We start from the raw sequence: 22,339 nt of genomic DNA, 5'->3' as shown, positions 1-22,339 counted from the left end.
ATGTCATATAGGTGTCACAAATTCAACATGTCCAAAATAAAAGACTCACTTTTCTGACAAAAATATCTTCCAAAATTTTATATTTCTTACCATGGCACCATCTTCCTTTCATTTATCTAGGTTCACAGCTTTGAAGTAGCCATATACTATTTCTTCTCTCAAACCCTTCTCATCTAATCCTTTACCAAGCCTTCTTTCAACTTCCACAATATCTTTCAGATCTGCCCTTATCTTCCCTGCCACAAAATCATTGCTCTAGTTTAGATTCCCTTCCTATCTTGTTGAGGCTATTAAAATTGCTTGCTGTATTAGTCTTTCTGTCTACAGATCTCCTTTCTAATCCATTATCCACACAGCTAACAAATTGATATTTTTAAACAACAGTTCTGATCATGTCACTTTTTTGCTCAGAAAACTTCAGTGGCTTCCTCTTGAGTCTAAAATAAAATATAAACTTCTCTGTTTGACTTCTATAAAACCCTTAATAATTTCTCTCCAGTCTCCTTTTCCAGGTTTATTGAACATTCTTCTTCATATAATTTAGGTTCCAGACAAATGACTCATTTGAGATTTTTTATACAAGACATTCCATATATCATCCTCTCTCCTTTTCATAGGTTGTCCCTCTTTGCCTTGAATGCCTCCCACTGCACCTTGGATTCTTAGAATCCTTAGTTTCCTTCAAAGCTTAATTTTATTCTATCTCCTGAAGAGTGAGGGAGGTTTATTCTGAGTTTTGCCTTTGTAATTGACATCCCCACAGAGATTATTTTGTGTCTCTTCAAAATTTTGTATGTATGTAAAATAATTTCTGTGGGGATGTCAGTCACAACTGTGAGATTCAAGATTAACAACCCTGACTCATCTTCATGGGTTCGAATCTGACCTCAGACATTCACTGGTTCAATGAACCTAGATAAGTACTTGATCTTGTTTGCCTCAATTTCTTCATATGTAAAAAGAGATGGAGAAGGAAATGGAAAACCACTCAAGTATTTTTGCCAAGAAAACTTCAAGAAGAATCCAGCAGGACTGAGCAACCTAGTTTATATTCATTTTGGCATGTACATGTAGTATTTCCCCCAACAGAATGTAAGCTTCTTGAGGTCAGGGAATGTTTGGGTTTTGTCCTTTTACCCCCAGTGCCTAGTACTGTCCTTGGCACACAATGGACACTTAATATATGCTTATTGGATGAATGCAACAACAAGAAAAACTCAAGAAAAATGACATTTAAGAATAATTGGAAATACACTAAATTGATACCTTCCCCCTCCAATTTTTCTCAAGTGAAAATGATTGGTACTTTATCTTTTTCTTACTTAGGAAACTCAGTGGGGAATATGGAATTTGGATGAATCAGGGAAAATAAAGCTGGGCTTTTGCCTGGATGATCTGAAAAATCTATCGTTATCACAAACCTTCCTCCAGTTTATTTTTGTCTTTCTTATACTTTCTTTTTTCTTGCTCTGTCTTTTGATAGGATTGAATACAAGTAGGGTAAGTCAGTCAAACAGAATACAAGAAAAGGAAAAAAGAAAAGAGAAGGCAGCAAAATGTAGTACAAGCAGCTCTAAGAGTCAGGAGAACCCTAATATGTGTAGCCTATCTGGTCATGGGCAAGCCATTGCTTCTCTCTGAGACTGTATCCTTCTATGGAAGAATACTACTTGCACTCCCTACCTCCCAGTCATGTTAGAATAAAATCCTTTTTTAAAAAGCATAATATAAATATGAGGAGAAAATATCCATTTATAGTGTTTTCAGTTTTCCTTAAATCTATTTTTTTCCATGAAAGAAACCCTTGGATCTCAGGGACTAGAAGAGTACAAATGCTGGAAATCACAAAATCACTGAATTTAGAGCCACGTAATATCTTGGAAATTATCCAATTTTGCCCATATATTTTACAGATGAGAAAAAAACTGAAGTCCAGAGAGATTCAATGACTTTTTCAAGGTGATATAGGCAATAAGTAGAAAAGCCAGGAGTCTAAAATGAATGCTTCTTGACTCTAAATCTGTCACTTCATATTCCCTCCTACCAAGGAAGATTCAAATATGCATCTAAAAACAAAACATAAGATTCTTAGCTTAGAGTGAGAAGGCACCTTAGAAGCCATTAAGTCCAATTGTGTCAGTTTCAACATGCAGCCACTGAGGCAAGGAGAGTTTACCCCAGGTGACACAGATATGAATTCAAACCGAGGTCTTTTTGATACCAACTCCAATGCCCTGTACCAGGCTTCTTTTAGGAAATGTTTATCTGATCTCTGAGGACTCATTTAGCTAAGCTCAGAGAAAATAATCACCATAGGTTTGACTACCAAGGGATGGATTTTTTAGGCCACAATAGACTTTAAAATCCTGCTTATAAATTAAAAAGGGAGGTAGTGTGGTATACCTGGATCTAAGGCTCAGGGTCTGCTGTTTTGTTATCATTTTCCATGGACTCTGTCTTGATCTTCCTTTCAGGTACTCAGCTATTCATGAATTGACACAGAGGATGGGAAACAACTGGGCAAAAATTAGCCACAAAGTCTTGGCACACTTGCATATTTAGAGTTGTTTCTATTTTGTCCAGAGTCTGAAAGCAGATAGCAGGCGTGTGCCTGGTCTAGAAATACGGCTAACATGGGCTGCTGTGTTATTCAAGGGGACAGAGATGAGACCATTTTCTTGGCTTCCTAAGCATTCAGCCAAGCTAGTTCAAATTGTTAACCAAGATGAGTCAGAGTCCTTTAATAAACTGTTTGCAATTTCCAATAAATCTTGGTAACTCACGACTTCAAGGAAAATAGAGTTCAAATCATCACTGCTGCATTTTAATCACTATTTTCAGGGGACCTGTATTAGCTAACATTCAGGGTACAGCTCCTACCCCTCTATAAGATATTAAGGGAAAACCTCTTTGTTCCTTTGAAACTAGAAGAAAGGCTGGCTCTGCATCCCAAACAGATGAGAGATAAAGGAAAAGGACCTTTGTCTTCCAAAATATTTGTAGCAGTTCCTTTTGTAGTGAAAAAGAATTGAAAACTGAGGTGTTGATCATGAAATGGGGAATGGATGAATATGTCATGGTAACTGGTTGTAATGTAATAATACTGTTCCATGAGAAACAATGAACAGGATGAGTTCAGAAAAACCTGGAAAGACTTATGAACTGATGCAAAGGGAAGTGATGAGAACCAGGAGAACAGAAATATCATATAATGATCAGCTGTGAAGGCCTAAACCATTATCAGGAAAGCAAGTTTCCAAGGTAACCACATGATGAAAATACTATCCCCGGTCAAAGAAGGCACTGTTGGAGTCTGGTGCTGATCAAAGCATGCCGTCTTCCACTTAATTCCTTCATAAGATTTTTATTGTATGTGTGATATGTGTCTTCTATCACTACATGAGCAATATGGAAATGTGCATTGCATGAAAGTATTGATGTAACCTATATCAGACTATGATTTACTTTCTGGGGTATAAAGGAATAAAAGGAGAAAATCTGAATCTTAAAATGTTTGGAAACAATTATCCAAAATCTTTCTACATTTAATTAAATATTTTATTTAGTTAATTCAGAATATTATTCCTTAGTTACAAGAATCATATTCTTTTCCTCCCTCCCCTGCCCTCACCCTTCCCGTAGCCGACTCCAATTCCACTGGGTATTACATGTGTCCTTGATCAGAACCTATTTCCATGTTGTTGATGTTTGCATCAGGATGTTCATTTAGAATCTATATCCCCAATCATATCCCCTCGACTCATGAAATCAAGCAGTTGTTTTTCTTCTGTGTTTTTACTCCCACAGTTTTTCCTCTGGATGTGGATAGTGTTTTTTTATTTCTCTTATATCCCTCCAAGTTGTTCAGATCACTGCATTGCCACTAATGGAGAAGTCCATTACATTCGATTGTACCACAGTGTATCAGTCGCTGTGTACAATATTCTCCTGGTTCTGCTCCTCTCACTCTGCATCACTTCCTGGAGGTTGTTCCAGTCTCCATGGAACTTCTCCACTTTATTATTCCTTTTAGCACAATAGTATTCCATCCCCAACATATACCACAATTTGTTCAGCCATTCCCCAATTGATGGGCATCCCCTCATTTTCCAATTTTTTGCCACCACAAAAAGCACAGCTATGAATATTCTTGTATAAGTCTTTTTCCTTATCTCTTTGAGGTACAAACCCAGCAGTGCTATGGCTGGACCAAAGGGCAGACAGTCTTTTAGTGCCCTTTGGACATAGTTACAAATTACCCTCCAGAATAGTTAGAACAATTCACAACTCCACCAGCAATGCATTAATGTCCCAACTTTGCCACATCCCCTCCAGCATTCATTACTTTCCTTTGCTGTCATGTTAGCCAATCTGTTAGGTGTGAGGTGATACCTTGGAGTTGTTTTGATTTGCATCTCTCTGACTATAAGAGATTTAGAGCACTTTTTCATGTACTTATTAATAGTTTTTATTTCTTCATCTGAAAATTGCCTATTCGTGTCCCTTGCCCATTTATCAATTGGAGAATGGCTTGATTTTTTGTACAATTGATTTAGCTCTTTATAAATTTGAGTAATTAGACCTTTGTCACATATTTTTCTTATGAAGATTTTTCCCAATTTGTTGCTTCCCTTCTAATTTTGGTTGCATTGGTTTTGTTTGTACAAAAACATTTTAATTTGATGCAATCAAAATTATTCATTTTACATTTTGTGATTTTTTTCTAGCTCTTGCTTGGTTTTAAAGTCTTTCCTTTCCCAAAGATCTGACATGTATATTATTCTGTGTTTGCCTAATTTGCTTATAGTTTCCTTTTTTATATTCAGGTCATTCATCCATCCTGAGTTTATCTTGGTAGGGTGTGAGATGTTGATCCAAACCAAATCTCTCCTATACTGTCTTCTAATTTTCCCAGCATTTTTTATCAAAAAGTGGATTTTGGTCCCAAAGGCTGGGATCTTTGGGCTTATCATAGTCTGTCTTGCTGAGGTCACTTGCCCCAAGTCTATTCCACTGATCCTCCTTTCTGTCTCTTAGCCAGTACCAAATTGTTTTGATGACCACTGCTTTATAGTATAGTTTGAGATCTGGGACTGCAAGGCCATTTTCCTTCATATTTTTTTTCATTATTTCTCTGGATATCTTTGATCTTTTGTTCTCCCAAATGAACTTTGTTCTGTTTTTTTTTCTAATTCAGTAAAAAAGTTTTTTGGTAATTCAATGGGAATGACACTAAATAAGTAAATTAATTTAGTAAGATTGTCATTTTTATTATGTTAGCTCATTCATTCTGTAGGGGAGGGGTGTTGGAGCTTGAGCTTCTCTGGCCTCTGAAAGCTTGATGAGATTATAAACCCAGCTGAGTTGAACTTGTGGTGCTGTATGTGCCCTGAGGTCAAAACCTCAGGAAGGGAGGGGCAATATGGAGTGTCTCCTCTGCTGAGACTAGGTTGTCTGCTCTGACCTTCTTCTCCAATTGTTTCCCCACCGCCTGCGTTTGTCGCTCTGAGGCTGGCACAGCTTTGCCCACAAGGTACTCCCTCCAGACTAGCACCCTTGCCCTCCCAGAGGTTCCAGCTCCCACTGGAGGCTTAGCGCTCTAGGTGGGAGAGGGGTACTGAGAACTTCTTTCTTCCTTCCCCTTAAACCCGAGTGTTCTCAAATTCATGCTTTTTTGGGGCGTGCCTTTTGAGTCCAGCAGGAGGGTTCCTTGGCTCTGTCCTGTTGTTAGGTTTGGTTTTCAGGCCCCTAGGAGCATTTGGTTTTTAATCAGTAAGGAAGGGTTTTCAGAAGTCTGAACTTTCGCTGCCTCTAGCCGCCATCTTGACTCCACCTTATTTTTTAAAAAAGAAACTAAGAGAAAGGAGCTTAATTGAGGTGGTCATCTGTAATGGATTTGAGATGAGTCATCTCCAATTAGGATGATTCATTGATTCATTCACAAATTTACTATGATTGTATGTGTTAGTGGAATGTGTGCCTGTGTGCTTAAAGTTCTTCAAAGAAACCTGTTGGTAGGGTGGAATTGAATTAAATTAAAAAGATCTAAGTTTCTCCATTATGACAATTTTTACTAAGCAGTCTTGATCAAGTCATTTTTAATCCCTTTCAAAAAATATAGTTGAGGAAACTGAATAATGTAGGCAATGGAATCAAGATTCAAATCCAGGTCTTGACTCTTAAGTCCAGTGCTCTTTCTACTATGTCTTTCTATGTTTTAAATATAACTCACCAATTTCATTTTCTTGGTTTAGCTTTGGGCTGAAGAGTATGCCTTGTCTGGCATCATGCAGAAACAGTGTTTGGAGAAACATGAGAACATTATCCGTGGAGTGCTATGCCGCCTGGGTGGTCTCAGCGAAGAGTGAGTATAAGTCAAAAGAGTGGGATGGAAAAAGCCCAAAGAGGGATTTGGGGTACATATAGGAGCTACCACTTTTTCAGTAAGATTCCTGCACTCACTCTCACCATTCCAGAGTGGCTAGAAAAAGGGAATTACTGATTCTTATTCAGAAGGCAACCATTTAGAGGTAACAGGAAGAAATCCAGAGGACTCCACATAGATCTTCAGGTCTTGGGGGCTTTGAGAGTATGGTGTACATATATCTGGAGAACAAAGAGTAACTGTGGATGGATATGGAGCCTGGATACTGAAGCATCACTGTCTTTCTCTTAGATCTCCTGCTCTCCGTGGTCAGTGTAATATATTGAATTACACATAAACCTGGAGACCCATGTGCTAGTGTCTCCTCTACACTATGAATATCAATTCAGAGTGATTTAGTGGGAGAGTCATAAGAATAGATTCTGTCTGGTATTTAGATGGGCAACTAGGTAGCATAGTGTATGAGTGTTGGACCTGGAGTTAGGAAGATTCATCTTCCTGAGTTAAAATCTGCCCTCAGACACATACTAGATGTGTGACTCTAGGCAAGTCACTTAACCCTGTTTGCCTCAGTTTCCTCATCTGTCAAATGAGCTGAAGAAGGAAATGGTAAACGACTGTAGAATCTTTGCCAAGAAAACTCCAAGTGGGATCACAATGAATCTGAAATGACTGAACAACAACAATAGTACTCAGAAGTTCATCTGAGGCATGGACACCATTGATCTTGATTTCTGGTTTCCATTTCTGAAGGAGCATATGCAGATTATTCTGTGCAGACTGAGTGTGAGAGAAAATAACACACAAAAACTATTACTATCCACCTTGGTAGACATAAGAATTTGTGCCAATGATTCAAGAGGTGAACATTAATAAAAAGATAAGTATTAGCTCCAACCCCTCAAGTCCTAAAATAAAATGAAAGTGAAATTACTAAGTACTCTTTGCATATGGAGAATTGTGTTAGACACTGGGGGAGATACCAAAAAAAATAAGGAGCAGGTCTAGAGATGGGAGGTCTTGGGTTCAAATATGGCCTCAGATATTTCATAACTGTATAACTCTGGGCAAGTCACTTGACTCCAGTTGCCTAGCCCTTACTGCTCTTCTGCCTTAGAACCAATACTTAATATCATATCGAAGACAGAAGGTAAGGGTCTTTTAAAAATAAATAAGGAAGATTCTAAACCTTCATTTAATTTATAATCAATAAGGAAGATAAAATATGGACACAAATTTAGTGGAAATTTAGAGCTAGGAAGTAATTACAGATGAGAAGGGAGTGATTTATCCAGTATAGCAGATCCAATAGAGCAAGTTAGTAGGAGAGCCTGAATTAGAAGCCTGATTTATACTAGTCCATGTACTAACCTACTCTTGTTGAAGAAAACAATTAGTTGGTGAAATTGTCTTCTTGACTAAATTATTTGGCTAATCTTTGAAAGTAGTCAAATAAGCTAGAGATACTGTCTTAGCCAGAGCAATAACATAACTTTCATGAACACAGCATACAGACATGTATTTATGCAAAGAGTTATGCACATACACAATCTTCATATTTCTTTTTAGTGCTTAACAAAGCATATGACACATCACAGGTATTTAATAAATATCTATTTTATAGACATTTATTGAACACCTACAAGATACATCTTCTTCTGGACCTTTAAGGGGAGAAAATGAAGCACCGTTTAGTATACAGGAATAAAACACATCATACACACAAATAACAGATAGGAATATGGTAAATTTTATTTTTTAATATTTTTATCAAGTATGTGCAATAAAAAATGTCCACATAAATTTTCTGAAGTCATAAGACCCAAATTGTCTCCCTCTCTCCTTCTTTCTCCCCTTTCAGAGCTGACAAGCAATTCAATCTAGGTTATACATGGATTATCATGCAAAACATACTTCCAAATTGGGCATTTTTACAAGTGAATACTCTTAGAAAACCAAAATTCCAAGACATATACCCAAATGTAAACAATTGATAAATTGTATGCTTTCATCTGCATGTCTACTCCAACAATTCCTTCTCTGGAGGTGGATAGCATTCTTTTTCATAATTCCATCAGAAGTGTCCTGGATCATTGTATTACTGATAGTAGCAAGGTCTACCACAGTTGATCATTCCACAATATTTTTGTTTCTATGTATAATAATCTCCTGGTTTTGCTTATTTCAATCCCCAGAAGTCCAGAGTTGAAATCTCCATTTTACGTGTCCAACATCATATACTTACCCACTCAGCAAGCAGGATCACAGTTAACCACCACAGCAAGAAAGTTAGGAAAAAGGGACTAGATTTTTATTCCTTGGTCTGATATATTTCTTCTTTTGTCGTTTCTTCTCAGGGATAGAATATGGAACCAGAATAGCCAGTTGTTAGATACTTGATATAAATTTCACAAGGAGTGTGGTACAAGGAGTCCTGCATCTTAACATATGTTTAGTGCTGCAACCTCGATTCTCACACTGGGTTCAGGTCCTTTTTTATTATTATTATTGGCATCGATGTTTCAACAAGTCTCAGAAATCCTAAAAAGATTGGTTTCTCTTTTTGACCTGTGTGCTTTTTTGGCACCATTCAGGTGAAATACATGCTTCTGTGGCACTGGGTAGATATTCATGCTTCTTTGACACTATGTAGATCAGTCTGTGCTCCTTTTTGTTGCCATTTCTTTGAATCAGACATAGTAAGTCCCAAATTATGTAAATACTAATGGTAGTTTCAGTAGTCTAAGGCCTTTTGGGGCATGCAGTTACAGTTAGAATTAATGGACATAGTAAACCTACACTAATGTAATAATCTAAAATCTTTCAATTTAGGTAGATGACACATGCTTAGGAAAATTAAATTGCACATACAATTACAAAAATGTGCTAAAATTCCAAAAATTATATGCCTCATATAATCTGTGACAATCAAAAAATATTTTACAATCAGTGTCATGTAAGGAGGGGTAGAATATAAAGATTCTGACCTAAGGATTTAGATGCATTTTCTCTTACCTTAGCCATGGTCCACAATGTGAGTGCAAATGAGGTAAAAATCAATAATACATTGAAGTAAACACAAAAAATTTTCACAAAAAGGAGCACAAAATGTAAATCAAGTCAATGCAGGTCATTAATATAGGTCACTAATACAGTTTTTCTGAGCGGTAATATAGGTACAAAGAAAATAACAAATACAAGTTTTCTAAATTAACAATACAAGTTGTGATGGACTTCCATCCAAACATAGGATGGCACAAATAAAGGAAGAGGGTAGACAGTTCGAAAGGAAAACTGAAGCAAGTTCTGGACATTTTGCCGCTACGTTGGAGCAAACAGGAGTTGGAAGGTTAGAGTGAAATTGATGGACAGCAATGACAGTTGGTGGGGGAAGGGCAACTTAAAATGACTACAATCCCTATAACTATTACAACAGATTCTTCTTTTGCTCGTTTAAGGGAAGACAAAACTGAAAAGGGTTAATAGCAACAAAACAACAAAAGCAAGAGAGTTTTAAGAGGCACCACCTTCTGTCCCACATGGAGAGTTCGTGTATGAGTTCCACTTAAGAGATATTGTTGTGGGGTCATTTGATTTATCTGCGTGATTTATGTTACCAGAATTATCATTTCTGAAAATTCTATTCCTGAAAGTATTCCTGTTATTATTCTGATAGTTGTTGTTCCTGAAAACATTGTTAGTATTCCAGTAGGTATAATTCCTGATTTCCCGGAATTGATTTCTTCAATTCATCATTATGTGGGCCTTCTCACAGAAGTGGCAGGTCAAGGATTGAAATTTAGATTCTGTAAAAGGTAAAATTATGGCTGAGACTGAATGTAATAATTATTTTGGTCACCAAGGATTTTATTTAGAAAATCCTAATGAAAAAACCAAGTCAGCTGAGAATTGTATGTTGTTTTAATTGATAGTGGAGGAGATTAAGGAGAAGGAAGAAGGAAAGGAGTAGGGTTTCTCCCCCCTCCTGGCTAGTGCGAGGGGAGAGATTAGGAGATAAGGTTTTGGAGTATGAAGGAGGAAAGAGTCAGATTTAAACTCCAAAAGGAAAGGGCTAAGCCAAGATGCCCGAACCTGAAATCAGCTTCAGGGCAAACTCACCACCGAACTCAGACCATAGCTGCCACCACCCCAAGATGTTGGAACACCTAGCACACTGCCAGCCAGAGTCATCTCTCCGGGGAAAGAGGAAGAGACAGGAAATGAAATGCCTTATATAGACAGTTTTACATCACTTTCCTGCGTCTCATCTGTACCAGTGATGGCTTAGCTTGATTTAGGACAGCCCAAGGGTCTGTCCTTTTTTTGCACATGTCTGTTGAAGTCCATTTCCTCAGATAATTAAATCTTGAGTTTGATGCAGACCTTCCTAATCTTGTTAAACTAAGAAGGGTGGTGAATGTAGAGTTTCCAAGACCCAATTCTGTTATTCCACGTATCTCCATTGTTACTGATTAGGAAATAGCTAAATCAGATCTTCTAAACTACAGTCTGATTAGGGTGGAATAGTTTTAAAATTCTCAATTCTCAAAGAGGAGCAAGTGGTATTGGTGTAGTATCATGCCCTCTTTCCTGTTTATCTATTTTATCACCTAAAGATTTCAGGTCCTTTTTTATTGTACCCAATGGATCATTAGTTTCTGCCATTTTTTTTTTGCATGTCTTTTTGAGATGTGCAAAGCAGTTCTGCTCAACTCTTCACAATACATCTCTGGCCATTTTGGACAATGTGTTTTAAAATAGTCTTGGACTACTCTGCAAGAATTATTAATAAATTGACGTCATATTTGTCTGATATCCCTTTCAGCAGAAAGGTCCAGATCCAGGTTCTAACCTCCCAGCTCAAGGAGCCAATCCATAAATTAGGAGGGGGTTTCATCATCAAATTGTATAAGATGGGCAAGTTTTGTACAAACATCTGGTCTTTCAGCACATTCTCGCATTGCCTTGAGGATGGCTTCCCTAGCATTGTTTAATTGTATATACTGTGTAGGAACATTATAGTCCCAATGAGGATGTTGAGATAGCCAGTGTACTGCATTGGCCACTTGGGCTTTGTTAACCTGAGAGATGATGCTATTTCTCTCACGTTATGTTAGAAAGGACTGAAGTAATTTTTCAACATCCTTATAAGAAGGATCATACTGGAAGAATATATCAATCATCTTTTTCATTACAAATATCAGTTCATCTTTGAAGCTAAGCGTATCTTTTAAAAAAATTTTTTTTTATCCTGGGGTGTGAAAGGAATATATTGTCTTAAATTTACCACATCCCCAGTTTGTTCTATTGTGGGCACTACCCTTAAGGGGAAAAGACAATCACAGGGCTCAGACTGTGGTCTCTGTTTCTTTTGAGTTGTTTGCTTTCTGACTGAGGCAGTATGAGGTTTTCTCGGGGCTGGGATTTTTCATGGGCTGAGAGAAGGGACAGGGGAGGATGGGGCATCAGGAGAGGGAGCAGGGGAGTCAGGAGAAGGCACAGGGGAGGGAGGGTTGGCCAGAAGGTGCACCACACAAGAGAGGAGTTTTTCCACCTGAGACATATGAGAAAGATCCCTCTCTATTTTAGGAGAAATAGGATCTTCTTCACTCAGTAATTTGGGGGAAAAGTTTGCAAAAATTTGAATGTGAATTAGACATTTCAAGCTTGCAAAATTTTAAATTAGACTTTTCAGGAATTTGAATATGATCCTCCTTTTCCACTGGACCATATAAAGAGTTGTCTTTCATTTTCTGATTTGTAGCCTTTTGTGTCTTAATATTAAGAATTAGGAATAACAGATTTCCTAGCAGCATTATGGAAAGGAGACATTCAGAAACTTTAAAGGTTTCCAATTTGTCAAAAAGTCAAAAAGTTTTCATATAGGGTAACAATCATGTTGCGTGTATTTATTAATTTATTTTAATTGTCTATTCATTTATTTGTGATGGTGTAGGAAGAAAAAAATTGCTATATATATTATATATATAATATATATTTAATTGGTGCTGCCCTCTGGTGGTAGAAAGGCAGACTGCAATTCAGCAGAAGGGAATTTCTTTTTTTAGTGCAGGGAGGAGCAAATTGCTAATTGGGGAATGGGAGTTGGAAAAGGGAATTGTGGGTTGGGGGTGGTGTTAAGGCACTGCATGGTGCTGTGAACTAGAATGGAGGAAGGGGTGGAGTTAAAGCATTTTGAGGTGCCTTGTTCTAAAGGCAAGTTGGGTTTGGGTTTTTGGGGGGTTTGAGAGTTGCCTGTTTAATGGCAGTTTTGCTATGGAGGGAAAGATTGGAGCTAGGCAGTTAATGTTGGGGACTGTCAGGGAGTTTTTGAAGCAGGCTGGAGTGGATGAAAGAGGAAGAGGCACTGGGATTTTTCCTGGACCCCTGCTGATTTATTTGGTCAGATCCCCAGCTGGGTGTTAGCCAGGCAAGGTGAGTGGGATTAGAGTAAGTCTCCTGGCCTGAGAGGAGCCAGAAGTGGTTGATACTGATTATTAGGGGAAAGGGAATCCAATTGGGCTGGGTTTGGAGGTGGGGAGTTTTTTTAACTTACTTGAAATCTGTAAGGCAAAGTAGCAAGCATGTTGAGAAGACTGTAGGTTCAGGACCTGCATCGCCAAATATATGTTGATGGGGAAATGGAGGGAAAAGGTAGGGAAAGGAAGGGAAAGTAGCTGGGGGTCTCCCAGTCCCAGTGGGGAAATTGACTAGGCTTTTCTTTTTTAGCTATAATTATGCTAGGGATTTAAATTAAATCAAGCCAGACTTTAGGGATAGTTAGATAGGTTTATTTAGCTAGGAAAATAAAGGTTTGGAAAGGAAGCTTCTGCAGAAAAGGTGTGAAAACTCTCGCTTCTCTCTTCTTTTATACTTTCTTAGACAGCTCCCACAAAGGAAGTGGGATGTGTATGAGGAAGTTGGGGTAGAGAGTCCTGGGAGATATAGTCTCCCAGAGTTCAAATTCATTTTAAACACACAAGAATATGCTCAGTTTTAAAGAGGAAAGCAATTTCCAAGAGAGTCCCACTTCTGGGTAGAAGCATAAAGGAAAGCTTCATGGGAGATCAAACATTGTATCTGGGCCTTGAAGGATGGGTGGGATTCCAACAAATGGATGTTAAATGCTGAATAAATATTGATTGTTCATGTTTAGAAAGTTAACTTTGTTGTCCTGGCTAAGACAGTATTTCCATCTTATTTGACTACTTTCAAATTTTAGCCAAAACGACAATATTTCACCATCAAGTGGTGGTTTTCTTCAACGAGAGTAGTTTACTAAATGGACTAATATAAATCAGATTTCTAGATGAGGCTCTTCTACTGTATAGCCATGGATAAAACACTCTTTTTTGCATTTAGTGATTGTTGGCATTATTGTCCAAATATGGGAACTGAAAAAGCCAGTGTGTGATCATGCCTCTCTCTGGTTATAATATAGTGTGTGTATTATTAAGCAGTCATGTTTCTAGAAGCATGTATTTTCTGCTTTCTACAATTGCCCATTGCATGTTTCTGTACAGACATCTGATGGTGATCCAATCTTCTCAACCAAAAGTGCATTCTCTTATTTGAAACTTGGCCAGGCCATTGGGATGGAACATTATCATGCTCTTTTGGTGTGTATGTTTCAAAATGCTGAATCTTGATGGCTAAATGCTAGGAATGGTTATTAAATAGTTGGAAATGGTCATTAAATCCATGGTGCCTTTCCCAGGTCAAGAAAATACATTTTACAGAAACATAAGCTGATGATGAGCTCAATCCTCAGAAGACTCTCACTCCGAAATATTGCTGCGGCCACAATGACTCAGATGAGAATGTCCAGAAAAAAGTGTCTCCTTCAGGAACTAAAAGAACAGTACATCCTAGAAAAGAGTTCCTCTCAGTGTCAGGATGAACACCAGTGGCATCTCCTTAAAGCAATGGTAATCCCCTCTTTCCTCTTTTTTTTCCTTTTTTTTCCTCTTACCTTAGAATCACCAGTATGCATGGAATGTTAGAGTTGTAAAAGACCTTACATCATAGAACATAGATGGTTCATCCCAGATTAATCTTGGACTAAATGCAATGTTAGAGTTGGAAGGCTCCTCAGACATCCTAGTCAAATGGTTTATTCTATAAGACAGTGGTTCTCAAAGACTCCTTTACATTATTCAAAATTATGGGGCCCCTTGAAGAACTTTCTTTTTATAGGCTATTAAAAATATTAAAAATGAAAACATCTTACTAGTATTGTGAAAATGAGTTTTTGATGCTATAGATATCCTAATAGGATCTTAGGGTCTTATCAATGTCCCCAGACCATATTTTGAGTATCAATAGTTACATTTCAAAAGTTAAAAAACTAAAAGAAAAATTAAAAATAATTACATTTCAAGAGAGTTTTATAGGAATTTGCAAATAATATGATGTTTGAATCTCATAACAGACCTAAAAGTTAGATACTTGAAACAATGTTATTCCCATTTTGCAGATGAAAAAAACTGGCACTTGAGTTTAAATGACCTGACTAGTATCACATATAAGCATTTATTTTATGCCAGGAACTATGCTAAGTGCTAGGAATACAAAAAAAGAGAGAAAAGAGCCCTTGCCCTCAAGGAGCTCACATTCTAAAGGGGGTAAAAAAAGAAATGAACATATGTAAAAACAAGCTATATGCAGGATAAATAGGAAATAATTAAAAAGAGAAGACGAGAATGAAAATGTGTTTGTAAAGGTTTTTTGTAGAAGATGGGATTTTTTGCTGAAGCAAGCCAGGGAACCCTGTAGGCTGAGAAGAAGTAATAGAGAAATCTAGAGAATGCCCAAAGCTGAGAGATGGAAGGTCTTGTTTGAGCAAGAGTCAAAAGCTAAGTGTTACTGGATCAAAGAGTGCCTGGTGAGGAGGAAACTATAAGTGGACATTGGGGGCAAAGCTAAGCTATGGAGGGCTTTGTATGCCAGACAGAAGATTCTGGATTTGATCTTGGAGGCATGAAGGAAGCACTAGAGCCTATTAAGTATGGAGGTGACATGGTCGGAGCTGGCTTTAAGGAAATCAGTTGGGTGGCAGAATGGAGGATGTGGCTGAGAAGATGAGACTTGAGGCAGACAGACCCACCAGCAGACTCTTGCCATAATCTAGGCATGAGGTGATAGAGCCCTGCACCAGAGTGGTGACAATATCAGAACAGAGAAGGGGGTATGTTTTAGCTAGGCGAGTAGAATAAAAGATATTGAAATCTAGTTCTTGAGATGTCAGGTCAAGCATCCTTTCTTTTGCATTTATGATGCCTCACAACTGATAATATGAAGTTGAAAAATCTCATCTCTCTTAGCAAGATGGCAGGCATCTGAGACAATGCTTGACAGCAGGCATTTAAGCCTCACACTTCTGTGCTTGCCACAGAACAGATAGCACAGTGCTGGGCACTTGTGTGGTCCTTGCGAAATATCTGTTGATATTTCTAAGGAAACTTTAGATGCATCGAATGCTATTGATGAAAGGGGTTTTTTTGATGGTCTCTGAGTATCTTCTTTATGAAGATTTGTCTAATGGTCATCCATTTTTCATTTTCTTATCCAAAACACACACATTAAAGAGCAACAGACCGTGAAAAGGAAGATGACTTATAAAGTATTTATAGCCTAAAATGTTTTAGATTGTGTACTTCTGGAGAATGAGGACTAATCTTAACATATCTTTATATCCTGTAATAGTGGGATTTGTTGGGGAATGAAAAAGAAGGAAACATAAAAATCAGGTTTATTTTTTGGGATAGGAAAGAAGGAAAGGGGGTGAGGAGAATTATTACAATTAACCTTAGAGCCTAATTTCTATAAACCTATCTTAACCTAACTTATCTAAGCTAAATAGTAAGTTTCCCAAATCCCATAAGTGGACTCCAATCAAATGGGCCAGGATGAAAACTGAACAAAGCAGGTCCAGTGGAGAAGTGGGTCTTCAATCCTCTGTTCTAGCTGCCAGCAGCCAGTTCAAAAGATTCCTCTCTTCAGCTGGTATCACCAAAAGCCAGAAACTTGTTGTCAAACCTCCAGCCCAAGGTCAGAAGGGAAGTGCCAGGACTGTTGGGATCTTAGAATCTTTATCCAGATCATGACCCTTAGGCTCCCACGTGACTCTCTGTCACATGGTCCTGTCAATCACTCTAACCTTTGCATTGCACAGTTCTTTTTGAAAACATTCTCTTCCTATTACATTTCCCAACTCTTTTCACAGTGCCTGGAAAATAGTAGGTACTTCATAAATCCTAGTCCAGACTTCATGGCTTCATCATTTTCTCAATATCATTTCATGTGGTTTTTATTAATTAAATATCAATCTAATTTAAGGCAATGTAGAAAAAGGGACACAGAGTTGTTCTCAAAGCCAGAAATATGTGGGTGCAAGTCTTCCTTCTTAGAGAATTTGACTGAGTGACCTTACACAAATCTCTTAACCTCTCATTGCCTTAGACAGCCTTAAGACAGGGATTCTCTAATATTTTTATGTGCAATGAATCATTTGAAAGTCTAGTGAAGCCAATCAACCCTTTCTCAGAATAATGTCTTTTAAAATGTATAAAATAAATTACCTAAGAGTACAGAGATAAGAAAAAAAATTTACGTACATGAACATAATCACCTCATTTCACAGATAATTCAGAACTAAAGAAGTCAAATTATTTGTCTGTAGTTCATGGATTCCTTGAAATCTACCTGTAGACCCCTTGGGGAGCTTTCCCATCTTAAGAACCTGGTTTTAAGGAATGACTTTAGTTCTTGATTTAGTTATCTTTTATGAAGGCAAGAAAATCTATCACCTTGCCCCAAAAGCAAAAAGATAATCTAACGAGGAAATGATAAGACTTGGGATTTTGTTGTTTTTGTTTTTGTTTTCCAGCTAACAAAAAAAAAAAAGAAGAAATCATATTTTCTTTGTCATCTACACCATGTCACCCTACCTTCTTGAGCAAGCTGGAAATAGACAATTGAAGGCTAGAGCCGAGAATAGAATGATGGGTGCAAATAGCATTTTGTTTTTCCTTTGAGACTGCTTCTGAAGTACTCTGTCCAGGACAATTTCAGTGGCTGTACTATTTAGTGGCATGAGGGATTTTGATGTGCCTTTTGATTAGGATAAGGTGTCAGTTTTCTTCTAGAAAAAATTCTGTGGCAAGCCCCCATTTGGCTATGCAGAGTTAATGGGTCTTTTGTTATGGAAGAAAACTGATCAATGAAGTTTTTAAAGGTGTCAAGTTAGAAACTATCTGTCTGAATTATAAATAAGGAAGAGTCAAGGGGGAAAAATCAGTCTTTGGGTGAGTTCTGTTGGGCATTAGGCTACCTGTGATCCTTGGAAGAATGAGCTTCCTTTTTGGCATTTATTTTCTGGGAGAAATCACATATTGAAGACTGCAGTGGATCCTATTGTGTAATAGATTTTCTTTCTTTTATAAATATATATATATATATGTGCATATATATACATAAATATAACTATGCAGGTTAGGTTTGTACATCCAAATGAAATGGAAAAATGGCTTTAATTTCATTTGTCTTAATTTCTTCTTGTTCCTTAGTGCTAATGATCAGAGCATTCAGCAGTATATTCTAGAGCCTGATAATCCACCCTGCCTGATGAGGACTCTTTTACACCAGGAATTCTTTTCATTGTTGAACTTATATTTCCAAGTCCAAACCTGTCGTGAATATTACAAACCCAAGATGAACATGGTTAGTTAGAAGCTTTAGTAACCATGGTGGAAGTCACTGATCAAAACACAGTATCCACCCCAGCTCTTTGGGGATGAATGCCTACTGAGTGGGGGGAACTGGTTATTTCATGACTGGCAGAGTTCACGATTCACGGATGGAGATGGAGTTTTCACAGATTTTCCTCTGCTATGTGCCCTTGCAGAAACAGAGCTTTATTTCTTTAAACCACTGTAATTACAGACTTGGTAAAAGATGGAGCATAGAGTAATATCTAGGGTTCTTAGCTTAGAATTAGAAAGATCTGAATTCAGATCTGTCCTCAGATATGTATTAGTTGTGTGACTCAGGATGTTCATCTATTAAGTGAGAGCCTCCAGGTTCTTCTAACTCTAAATCCATGATCTTATTACAAGCCTTTAAAACAGAGAATATTAGTAATAGGGGGCCTTAGACTAGAACAAAGAATGGTAAAGTGGGAAGGGTCTTTAGAATCTGGAATGTTAATATGGGGACAGAGCTTAGAATTCTGGAATTAAAATTTTAAAGTTGGAAATCATGAATGTTTAAAAGCAGATTTTTAGTGCTAGAAGCTTCAAACATGGAATATTGGAATTAGAAGAAATCTTACAGAGTAATATATCATCAAAGCTGACCTCATATTAATTGAAGCCTGAAAGAAAAACCTTCAGAAGTCTTGGCCAAATAACCTTAAGATTTTACCAAAAGTGTATGAGTTGAGACCTTAAAATGTAGCTTAACTTCATGAAAAAATAGAAAAAAGTGTATGAATAGATGACAAATCAAAGCCCCAAACCAAACCCTTCATTTTGATGTAATAGCGGATGCTCAAATACTTCAGGTGAAGACTTGGGTCTGAGGTCTGCCATATGCTACTTACTATCCAATATAACCAGAGCAGGTTTTAAAATCTTCCCTTTCTTTTCTATAAGATAGAGACATTAGTACATGACCTGCTAGTTTCATAAGGTTATCCTAAGTATAGCACTTTTGAAAATGGATAGTGCTTTAAATTATTAACATTTTTTATTTTTTTTCTTATATCATCTATATTCTTTAAATTCACTGTTTTTGCTTTTTTCTTATTGCTTCCCCCTCCAAAGGATTCAGCAACAGGTCTTACTACTCTTATCACTCACATTCTATGCTCTTTTCCATTTACTTGCTTTAGTGATTTATTATGCTCAAATTAAATGCCAAAGTTTGATGGTTTAAATCTGATTGACCAAAGGTAAATGATGGTATTTATGAAGAAAGTTCAACAGGTACAAAAAAAAATCCCTATCAAATTTTCATGTAAGTCTATGATGAAAAACTCATGTGCCACTACAGTGGCTATTATCACTAGTGACAAATATGGCTTCTGATTCCTATTTGTTAATAAGAATACATGCTCTATAACTAGGAACTGCCATGTACATCTCTGACTTCCTTCTGGTCCCAAACTCTTTACAGTCTCATCATTCTGATTCAAACTAATTTTCTTGGCATCCTGAGTCATTAGCAAGGCCTTCAGCATCATTGGAGGTCAAGAATACTTTGAATTCATCCTTTGTACTTATGAAGTTTCTCAGTTGGTAGTCACAGTTATATTGCATTGAATGCTCTATCATATAGAATATTATATCATATATATATATATAAATATATAAAATAAATAAATAAAATCATATATATAAACTGGTAATTTTTAGAAAATTTTGGAAAGTTAGCATTATGCATAAATGAATACATCATTTGCAGCAAATTTGAATTATTTGTGACTTAGTTAACCAGTCAGTTACAATACGGCTAAATTATACAGTTTACCAAAAAAACTGATTCTAATTATAATATAGTTTTTAGCCTCATTAATTTCATTTTCTCCAGTGAATACCAGATACAGAATGGAAGCTAACAAGTAAATTGTTAAATTTCCTTACCATTTAGTCAAAAAATTAATAATTTCTTGTATTTTTAAGGTAAATGTGTAAACCTGACTTGAAAAACAATATAGGTTTTCAGAAGCTTGAAATGTCCTCTTTGTGATAATACCATAGACCTTATTTTATTTATTCGTGTTGTCTTTGTCAACTTTTGGCCGAACATACTTTGTTTTCCATAGCAGAAAAATAAAATGCTGCAGTAAAACCTTGAAAAAAATGAATCATCTAAAAATCAGAGGCCATTAGACCTAGAGGCATCATCATATCACAGGATCTCAAGAATTGAAATGGACCTCAGAGCTACATCTCATGTAAATTCATGAATAGGGGAACTGAAATCTAGAAACAGGGAAGAACTTGCCCACAATGATAGATATCTGAATTTAACTATGATAAAAAAGACTTTTGTAGTCCTTTAATGAACAGTGTATTTTCCAATGATCTGGAAGAAATTAAATTTAAATTATATTTCCATAATATCCAGAGTACCCAAAGCTATATTAGTTCCTTTGGATTATTAAAAGAAATATGATACATTTTTGACACTGAACTTATAGTCTAGTAGGAAGCCGAGGCTTATATAGCTAAAATGATAATAAAACATTAGAGCAAAACTTTGAAATCCAAAGCATTTTACAATCAGAAATCAAGGGAACTATAGTAAAATAAAGATCCAGTTAAAAGCATGGAGACCTAGTATGGTAGGACCTTTGGTCTTTGGAAGCCTCTCTCACCTATTAAATGAGAGGATTAGACTAGATGGCCTCTAAGCTCTCTTCCAACTATGATATTCTATGTTCTGTGTTCCAAGATCCCTTTCAGTTCTGAAACCCAATGCTCTAATGGTCCAAGATCTCTAGAAGCTCTTAGAGCGTGTGTTCTAGTCTTAGGTGCTTTACATCATTGGCAGTTGAAAGGCTCAAGATGATGGGAGAGAGATGCTCCGTGCTCTCTGAAGGCAGTCAGGAAGAGGAGAAATCATTTGTCCAAAGCACCAGCATGGAGGTCGTGAGACTTGAGGTGGGCTTTGAAAGATGTAGTTATCTTCTACCATCTCACGAACACTCGTCTAATCCTGCTCCAGGGGAGGCTAAGGATGGTAGATCTCTTGACCTCAGAATCTCTGAGCTATAGTAGGCTGTGCCTAATGGATGTCTGTATTGAACATGGCATTCATATGGTGAACCTCTTGAGGAACAGAAGGCATCAAGGTTGCCTAAAGAGTTGAAAACTGGTCTGTGTTGGAAAAAGAAGAGGTCAAAGCTCCCATGATGATCAGTAGAGGAACTAGGTCCATTTGTATTCCAGGTCTGGTGAGGTCAGAGCTTTTGACCTAAGTGAAATAGAGAGACCCAATCTTTCTTAAATCTTATCTTTGAAAAGAAAGCCATTTTTTTCCTTTTTTAAAGAAAAAGAAACATTAAAAGACTTAGAGGATCCTCCCAATAAAACTGTAGAAAAGTGAGTATCCCCTTTTTATTTACTCCCTTATAGGAGTCTCGTATCCTGGAAGAAGAGAAGAAAGTAAAGGAGGAGACTCAACAAACACGTCTAGAATTCCATCAGCAGTTCATTTTGGAAGTTCAAGAATGTGTACAGTTTCTGCATCAACACATGCAGCGAGTGATTGGAGAAGCCTTGCTTGAGCATGCTCGGTGTGATATGGCCAAGAACAGAGGCAAAGACAGAGATGACTTCAAGGTAAGAAGGACTCCTGCATCCCTTGATATAGTTGTCATAACAAAAAATGGGGAGAGGGAAACAAAAGAGGTGGATAGAAAAAAATGGCTCACGAAATAATAGAATATTATTAAGCCATAAGAAATAGCAACTTTGAGGAATGCTGAGAAACATGAGAAGATGCATATCAAATGATGTGTAATGAAAGGAGCAGAACTAAGATAGACACCCCCCCCCCAGTTTCCAATTCTTTGCCACCACAAAAAGAGCAGCTATAAATAGATGATGATGCATGTAGTTCTTTTCCTTCAGGATTGGGAAAAGTGCCTTTCTGTGTGTAAATCTCCAGATAAATTTGATTATTAATACCATCAGGTTCCGGGTCTCATAGCTGACAAGTTATAGATCTACGTCTCAAACCCAAGTCCTGGGATTCTAAATCCTAGCATCTGCCCTCTCCACTTTACAGCCTTAAGAGAGGTTTCAATTTTCAGAGTTTCCCCTGATGGTTTTGAAAGCGAAGGGGAAAGAGCTGATACTTTTTGCCCCTGTCAGAGCGCTTGCTTATCCTTTGGCTCTGCTCATAGCTAATAATCACACTCACTTGCCAGAAGTCACTGCAGCCTAT

General features: G+C 37.2%; 1 protein-coding gene across 3 annotated transcripts in view; it reads left to right on the top strand.

Annotated features, from left to right (window-relative positions):
- The window catches only part of EVC (EvC ciliary complex subunit 1), a 148,021-nt gene that overhangs the window by 89,111 nt on the left and 36,571 nt on the right, over positions 1 to 22,339 (top strand). For all 3 annotated transcript variants that reach the window (XM_056802414.1, XM_007496750.3, XM_007496749.2), the window contains 3 exons: positions 6,255 to 6,364; positions 14,103 to 14,313; positions 21,526 to 21,732. In XM_056802414.1, the coding sequence (XP_056658392.1) occupies positions 6,255 to 6,364; positions 14,103 to 14,313; positions 21,526 to 21,732 (528 nt within the window). The remainder of the gene's footprint in view (positions 1 to 6,254; positions 6,365 to 14,102; positions 14,314 to 21,525; positions 21,733 to 22,339) is intronic.

The sequence above is a fragment of the Monodelphis domestica genome, chromosome 6 (assembly GCF_027887165.1).
Source record: "Monodelphis domestica isolate mMonDom1 chromosome 6, mMonDom1.pri, whole genome shotgun sequence".
NCBI classification, from domain to species: Eukaryota; Metazoa; Chordata; class Mammalia; order Didelphimorphia; family Didelphidae; genus Monodelphis; species Monodelphis domestica.
The sequence above is the reverse complement of the archived record's forward strand: the minus strand, read 5'-3'. Positions and strand labels throughout refer to the sequence as shown.